At 41.2% G+C, this 8,709-nt stretch overlaps 1 protein-coding gene across 9 annotated transcripts in view; it reads right to left on the bottom strand.

Annotated features, from left to right (window-relative positions):
• Nucleotides 1–3,117, bottom strand: part of caskin1 (CASK interacting protein 1) — a 197,477-nt gene extending 194,360 nt beyond the window's left edge. For 5 of the 9 annotated variants that reach the window (XM_037792140.1, XM_037792136.1, XM_037792138.1 and 2 more), the window contains exon 1: nucleotides 2,082–3,116. In XM_037792140.1, the coding sequence (XP_037648068.1) occupies nucleotides 2,082–2,175 (94 nt within the window). In that variant the 5' untranslated portion in view covers nucleotides 2,176–3,116. Of the gene's footprint in view, nucleotides 1–2,081 lie in introns of all 9 variants that reach the window. The other 4 variants (XM_037792134.1, XM_037792139.1, XM_037792133.1 and 1 more) reach the window with 2 other exon arrangements.
• Nucleotides 3,118–8,709: the final 5,592 nt, after the last annotated feature.

Raw genomic sequence — 8,709 nt, forward strand, 5'->3', positions numbered from 1 at the left:
CTTCTTTTATGCACATGAGGCCCACCTGCTGGTTGGAGCCTTTCCAGTAGACTGGAACAGTTAGCGATTGGATAGTGAGGGGAGCCAGTCACATGATGCATGGACTGGAGCTGTAAAAAAGGATTGATTTGGGTTTTTTTTTTAGGGCTGTCAGAGTTAACTCAATAATAACGTGTTAATGCAACTAATTACTTTAACGCATTAATGCAACTTGCAGTTTTTAGGTTGTAGCAACCATGTCATACTAGCTTGTCGGGAAGGAGGCTAAATAACGCTCCAAACTAAATGTTGTTGAGGAAAAACTGTCATGGCCATTTTCAAAGGGGTCCCTTGACCTCTGACCTCCAGATATGTGAATGGAAAAGGGTTCTTTGGGGACCCACGAGTCTCCCCTTTCCAATAATAAATATATTTGCAAATTAATCCCATTTTTTATCTGTTCATAATGTACCTTAAAGGGAGATTTGTCAAGTATTCAAAACTCTTATCAACATGGGAGAGGACAATTATGCTGCTTTATGCAATTTGTATTTATTATTGTAGATCAATTAACAACACAAAACAATGACAGATATTGTCCAGAAACCCTCACAGGTACTGCATTTAGCATTAAAACATATGCTCAAATCATAACATGGCAAACTGCAGCCCAACAGGCAACAACAGCTGTCAGTGTGTCAGTGTGCTGACTTGACTATGACTTGCCCCAAACTGCATGTGATTATCATAAAGTGGGCATGTCTGTAAAGGGGAGACTCGTGGGTACCCATAGAACCCATTTACATTCACTGATCTGGAGGTCAGAGGTCAAGGGACCCCTTAAGATTTTTAGTTTCAGTTTTAAAGCTAGAGTGGAGATACTGGTATGAAACTACAAAACCTAAGTTGTGTTAATGCGTTAAAGAAATTGGTGGCGTTTTAACAAATTTGCATTAACGCATTAACTTTGACAGCCCTAAAATATATACATACATTTGCATAAAGCAGCATATTTGTCCACTCCCATGTTGATAAGAGTACTACTTGACAAATCTCCCTTTAAGGTACATTTTGAAAAGATGAAAAAGAAGAAGAAGAAAAATGTGATATTAATTTGCGATTAATCATGATTAACTATGGACAATCATGCGATTAATCGTGATTACATTTTTTATTCGATTGACAGCCTTCATTTTTTAAAATGCATTTTTAAACTACTCACTGTCTGTAAGCTTCACCTTCATCTTCATCTAAGCAGCATCTGCAGAAATAGTAATTCATGCAGTTGGGCCCCTATGGCATCCATCTGTTGATGAATGTATCAGCCAGCTATTTATCAGTGGAAGTATCAGTACGGCAGCAAGCAGCCTCAACAGAGTGCTCTATCTGCAGCTCTCTATTGCCCACACATTAGAGTGGGCTGTGGTTGTTGGATGTTGTAGTGCTACAGTGCCTGCAGAAAATAAACAATTAAGAGCAGAGAGTCATCCATACCAGGGGGAGCAGAATAGAATAGAACAGAATAGAGCTTTTACTCCTGGCTTCCACAAGGTTTAACCACCCGTGTTATCTGAATCACTGTACGACCGTGTGTGTCGTTGAAGTTGAACCTCGACGACCACAAGGCCACTGGCATCATCTCTCACTCATGAGACAGGGTCACGCAGATCCCTCATCCAAAAACACAACTCTCCCTCTCCCTCCCTCCCTCCCTCTCTCTGCTGCAGTGCACTCAGACAGGGGTCTCAAGATGGGCTGTCAGTCTCCAATCACACCACTAATCTTCTCTGATATACCCTGATGCATGCAACCCCTCCTCTCTCTCTCTCTCTCACACACACACACACACACACACACACACACACACACACACACACACACACACATGTGCACACATAGGCATCATCATCATCAGTTAGGCCTAATACTTAGAGCAAATAGCCAGGAATGGTGTGAGAAATAGCTTTCTCACAAAACCATCAGGGGGTAGGTTTTCAATAGAATACCACAGCTGTGTTATTATCTTTTATAGGTACCGCCTGCAATAGAATAGAGTATCAGAATAGAATAGAATATAAATAGAATAAAATAGAGTGTCTTACTTGCTTTCCCTGGCCGGGGCCTTTGCAGCAGCTTCTGCACGGTGAGCAGGTCCTCGGTCTTCACCGCCTGCAGCAGTTCCTGGTCCTTCCCCATCTTCCGCTCTGAGCCGCTCTACTCCCGCAGCATCCTAAGACCCAGCGGCGCTTCAGCCCAGCCTCACCCCGCGGAGGGTGCGTCTACCGCGGCCACGAACAGCCTCCCTCCTCCCTCCTGCTCCCTAGACTAGGTGAGACCCCCCTCTAGAGCTCTGGCATGAAGAGAGAGATAGATAGAGAGAGAGAGCGAGAGAGAGAGAGAGAGAGAGAGAGAGAGAGAGAGAGAGAGAGGGTAGACTGGGTGGGATGGAGGGATGGAGGGATGCTCACGGGTTCCCCCCTCTATGTGCACGCAGCGCCGCTGGATGGGCACGGGGACCGTTCTAGATCCCAGAATCAGCGGCGCATACGGGATCTTTTGATGCTAGATGGTTTGCTCGAGCTCCTCATGTGTGATCGCGCCTGGATGTGCTCTCCTCGCGGCTGGATGTGCTCTCCTCGCGGCTGGATGTGCTTTCCTCGCGGCTGGATGTGCTCTCCTCGCGGCTGGATGTGCTCTCCTCGCAGCTGCGCTCCAAAACAACGCTGAACCGAGCGAGAGAGCGCGCTGATCCTCGCCGAAGGACGGAGCCGTCAGACGGGCTGATGTAGCGAGCAGCCTCGCGGCTTCACTAGCAGCGCGCAAAGTACTGTGCGTTTAAAGATCGGGTGCGCGCGGTGTCCGTTTCTCCCGAGGTTGTGCCGTTCTCGTGCTGTGCGTCGTAAACACAATCCAGATCTGCTGCTGCTGCCATCGCTCCGCGTGCGCTCGGGCTCTGTATTTGGTAATGGTTTTCTCCGCGTGGGGGCAGGAGAAGCTAGGGGGGCACGTACACGCGCCCGCGCGCTCTACAGCTGGCCCAGCTCGTACCGCTAAATGGCTCGTGCTTGAACTCAGGGGCGGACCAGGAGCGCGGTGCTCTCCCGCCTCCTCCTCTCCTCCTCCTCCTCTCCTCTCCTCTCCTCTCCTCTCCTCCTCCTCTCTTCCTCTCCTCTCCTCTCCTCCTCCTCTCCTCTCCTCTCCTCTCCTCTCCTCTCCTCCTCCTCTCTTCCTCTCCTCTCCTCTCCTCTCCTCCTCCTCCTCCTCTCCTCTCCTCTCCTCTCCTCTCTTCCTCCTCTCCTCTCCTCCTCCTCTCCTCTCCTCTCCTCCTGTCCTCCTCTCCTCCTCCTCTCCTCTCCTCCTCCTCTCCTCTTCTCCTCTCCTCTTCTTTCCTCTCCTCCTCCTCTCCTCTCCTCTCCTCTCCTCCTGTCCTCTTCTTCTCTCCTCCTCTCCTCCTCTCCTCTCCTCTCCTCCTCCTCTCTTCTCCTCCTCCCCTCCTCTCCTCTTCTCCTCTCCTCTCCTCTCCTCCTCTCTTCTCCTCTTCTCCTCTCCTCTCTTTTCCTCTCCTGTCCTCCTCTCCTCCTCCTCTCCTCTCCTCTGCTCTCCTCCACCTCTCCTCCTCCACCTCTCCTCTCCTCCTCTCCTCTCCTCGTCCACCTCTCCTCCTCTCCTCTCCTCCTCCTCCTCCTCTCCTCTCCTCTCCTCCTCTCCTCCTCCTTTGCTCTCCTGTCCTGGCTGTGTCTCTCTCTGCTTCACTGAGAGGCTGCAGACATTTATTCAATGTGTCCAACTCTTTTCTTCTTCTTCTTACTGGCTCCATAGTCTTTTATTAGGCTGTATTAGCTTCAATTATTGCATCATACCTTTTTTTCCAAGTGATGTCAGAGTTGTAATCAATTACAGTGCACGTTAGTGCACGTCAACTGAGACAAGTGATTCCAGGTTTGTAGGCCTCTACAAACACAGAGACACCTGCCTCTTCCTGAGCAGGGGTGTAGCTATAGCTAGAGAAATCCTAGTTCCCCTGAAAGAACTGACCCCCTTCCCTTTTTTTCCTATGGCACTGCACAGAGCAGCAATGGTCTTCTGCAGCAATACATCATCATATTGGCATACACTAACCGTACATCTGAGCAGCTAAGAGGGAAAACAAGAATAAGAGTCTACAGCCTTGTATATGGAGGACGGAACCTGCCAAAATAATAAATAAATGAATAAATAATTATTTTGCACTCGATTTTTGCACTTGTGTTTTATTTATTTTATATTTATTTTTAAATGTTTGTATTTCATTTTGCGTTTTATTTTTATTTATTCATTTATTTTGTATTTATTTATTTTGCATTTATATTTATTTATTTATTTTTGCACTTGTGTTTTACTATTTTTTTATTTATTTTAAATGTATGTATTTATTTATTTATGTATTTATACATTTATTTCTGCACAATTTTCCCTTTGCATTTCACCCTTTATTAATTTCTCCAAACTTCTTTATTTCAGTATTCTTTTCTTTATACATTTCTTTACATATTTCTTTTTACATTTCTTTGGGCATTTCTGCCTCATTATACAAATGAGGGGGCTGTCACTCAACATGTTTCATCATGTAAGCGTATATGCTCACAATACAATGCTAATATGAAGATGTTAAGCAGGTATAATGTTTACCATATTCACCATCTTAGTTTAGCATTCTAGCATTTTTCTAATTAGCACCGCATACAGAGTACTGGACCAAAGTGGTGGACCTAGCAACTGACATTGCCATCCCTAAATCCACTCAGCTATCATGGCTAAAAGACATTAGCCTTCCTATAGGAGATATATTTCTGAGGCTGATGTCTCACACTTAGCAGAAGGAATTTCAGAAGTGCTAACAAAAAAAAGAAATGGCTACACAACCGATATAATCAGCAGGTCAGTGTTTACGTTTATTCCCTTTCTTGTCAAGAGTTATTAAAAAAAGAATAAATCTGTAAACGAATCAGAAAATAATGATGGCAATATAAAGAGAAATAATAAGATATAAAAGTATTGACTATATGTGTGCAGGAATTGACTCCTCAGCCTGGGCAGGAAGGCCCACCCAAATCCAGTTGATTGACAGCTTGGCCCTTCAAGGAATAGCCAGAGTAATAGGGAAAAGAATGAAGAATAGGAATGAAAAGGAAAGAGAAAGGATAAGAGGGTTACAAATAAATAAATTACATTAAATACAAATAAATAAATATTTATATTTTTCTTTATATTTCCACATTTATTTATTTTTTCATTTATCTCTCTTTATATTTCCACATTTATTTGTTTATTCTTCTATTTATTCCTCTTTATATTTCCACTTTTATTCATGCTTTCATTTATCTCTCTTTATATTTCCACATTTATTTGTTTATTCTTCTATTTATTCGTCTTTATATTTCCACATTTATTCATGCTTTCATTTATCTCTCTTTATATTTCCACATTTATATATTTACTTATTTATTCTTTTATTTATTCCTCTTTATATTTCCACATTCATTACCTCCTGTCTGTTAGCGGGATTACTCCAAAAGTTCGAGATGGATTTGAATTCAATTGAAAATTAAATTTTGGAGGGGTGGAGTGTAGCACAATGAACAATCCATTCGATTTTGGTAGTGATCTAGATCATGATCCGGAATCAGGAATATTTTGAAGAATTCCGATCAGCCTAAGCATTAAGACCACAGGGTATAACACATGCGGAGTGTGACTGATGACGCGTTGATGACGCATGACCCCGCCTTCTTGCTTCTTTTTTATGGCAGTCCTATGACTCCATAGATGTGAATATCAATACCACTCTCATGACTATATGGTAAATATAAAGCTAGCTACCACCAGGTTAGCTTAGTTTAGCACAAGGACTTCACCCTGTTCCCAGTCTTTATGCTAAGCTAACTATCTGCTGGATGTAGCTTCATATTTACTGTAGTGGTATCAATCCTCTCATCTAACTTTCAGAAAGAAAGTGAATACGCATATTTCCCAAAATGTCAAGCTTTTACATGTCAAAGTACACTAAGTTTTTATATCTGGAATATTTAATGCCATTTTTAAGAATTCAGTCTGACATTTTTTAATGTTTATATTTTATATTCCTTATTCATTTTTTTATTTATTTATTTATTATTAATCATTTTTTTATCATTACCATTTTTTCCTCCTCCCTTGTTTTTTTTTTTAAACTTTGTTTTTCAATTTACTGTTGATATCTGTTATTATTTGTACATATCACTTTATTTGTTATGGTTTAGGTTGTTGTCATTTTTCTTGGAAAATAAAAGGAAACAATAAAAAGCATGATTAAAAAAAAAAAAGAAATTCATTCTCCACAAACCTGTTTAGCCTGCATATACCCTACATAGAATAAAGACAATGGGAGAAAGAAGAGCACATAGCAGTGATTTTGACCCTGACTACTAACTGCAACATCCAACTTGTCTTCTTTTGCTGTCCAACCTCCTCCAGATTTTTAACTCCACTCTCCTCTCCATTGTGTGTGTGTGTGTGTGTGTGTGTGTGTGTGTGGGCAGTGTGCAGTGCTTGGATGCTGCTCTCTGCCTCCTCCACATGTCCAGTGAGTTATGTAAGAATACTGAAGAGCAGCCCATATGGTAGTGAGAGCGTATTTATAAATCTGTCTCTGTTAATGCAAAAGCAGCTCGCTCTCCTGTCGTGTTACATGTTAATACCAACACTTGACATATAAATGGTTAATTTTTGCGTTTCCCTGCACCACCCACTCCCTCTCTCCCTGTTTCTGTGTGTCTTTAATCTGGCATTGTTAGATAGGAACAGTTGGTTTGAGACACGATTCAATATACTGTATGTCCAAGGGAGGAAACTGTAGATTCATGAGCCACTTAGCCATAGAGAATCTTGTTTTCTTTTCCCCATCTATGTGTGTGGTAATAGGGGGAGTGAAATTCTTTACCAGTATGGTGCTTTCTCTGGGTTCTAAGAGAAATTAGAAATTAGTGAATAAACATGTGCACTTGCTTGCACACATATCATTTTATCACACGATCAAACCAGCCGATTAGACTGTTGTCAGGCTATTGTATAGGCATTATCATTCCCCATAAGCACCATAGACGTGGGTCAATAAGGGCCTACTACACCTACTAGTAGGTTTTATCATCTATTCACAGGGTAGATCACCAAAAGAAGGTATTAAAGAACACGACAGTGACTTCTAGTGACTGTAGAAATGATGATAGGAGCAGAGGCGGAAATCAGGCGCTGTGTAGGCAGCGTGAAACTCCATAAGGTGTCAGGACCCGAAACACAATGTCTTGCCCTAAGCTTAACTAAGCGTTTTTTTTTGCCTGAACCTAAAGAAGTTGTAGTTTTGTTGCCCAAACCTAAAGAAGTTGTAGTTTAGTTGCCTAAAAGCGTCTCGAGATAACTTCTGTTATGATTTGACGCTATATAAAAATAAATTGAATTGAATTGAATTGAATTAAACCTATATAAGCTGTAGATTTTCCCCTAAACTTAAAGAAGTTGTTTTGTTGCCTAAACCTAAAGAAGCTGTAGTTTTGTTGCCCAAACCTAAAGAAGTTGTAGTTGTATTGCCTACACCTAACGAAGTTGTAGTTTTATTGCCTAAACCTAAAGAAGTTGTAGTTTTATTGCCTAAACCTAACTGTTTTTGTTGCCTAAACCTAAAGAAAAATGTGATGTTTCATTCAGTTTTACAACATGTTACGTGTTGCTTTTAAGTTTCACTTTCACTTTTACAACGTAATAGGCCCCTATTGACCCACATCTATGGTGCTTATATCGACTGATAACGCCTATTTAATGGTCTGATAACAGTCGAATCGGGTGGTCAAACAAACAAGGAAACAAGACAGGGACTGTTTGAGATAAAGCAAACACTACAACCTGCAATGCTTTATAAGGTTAACTTTAATATGGTGGTGGCACCATTTCATATTTCAATAAACATTTTCTCCATTGGATGTAACATTCTCATACCTAAATGAGATTTATCTTTTTATTTCAAACCAAAAGCATCTCTTTCTGCAGTGACTCATCCTGACTGCATGTTGGTATCTAATTAATAAGGGATTAGAATAGCTGTTTAGTGTGCAGTTAAAGGACACAGTATGGTAATATATCAGGCTAACACTACACATGAAAGCATGTTTATTTGAAGCTTGAGAGTCACTTCATTTAACAAGAACTGAAGTAGGGAAGCTGTGTGAAGCATCCAGAACATCACACTGCCCTCAAGTGGCCTGTCACAAAGCATGCACCCCCCAGGAGAGCTTTCAGTGTTTAGTCTTGTTATTAAAACGATTGAGTTACTGCGAGAATAAGCAATGATATTAACAAAAAGTGTTTTTGTGCCCTTTTTAATATATCAGTGGCTGAAATATGCATCTACGATTGCGTATTGTTATACCAAGTTGTAGGTCAGTAGATTATCACTCAGCACATCTGCATAAAAATATGATATGATAAAAGAAAAGACAAAATGAATAGCTAATAAAGAAAGCTTTGTTGCACAGCACTGCTTTCCAATATTTCTGGTGCCTTTTAATGAAATATCTGAAGGTTGAGTTCATAATCTTCGGAAATTAGGCAAACTAGCAAACCTCCACGTAATAGTGGATTTTGTTGGTAATTTGAAATTAGATTTCGTGATTGAACTCTGCTGAGAAAAAAATCTAAACATACACAAAACTTAAAAATATA

This window comes from Sebastes umbrosus, chromosome 14 (assembly GCF_015220745.1).
Source record: "Sebastes umbrosus isolate fSebUmb1 chromosome 14, fSebUmb1.pri, whole genome shotgun sequence".
Classification (NCBI taxonomy): Eukaryota; Metazoa; Chordata; class Actinopteri; order Perciformes; family Sebastidae; genus Sebastes; species Sebastes umbrosus.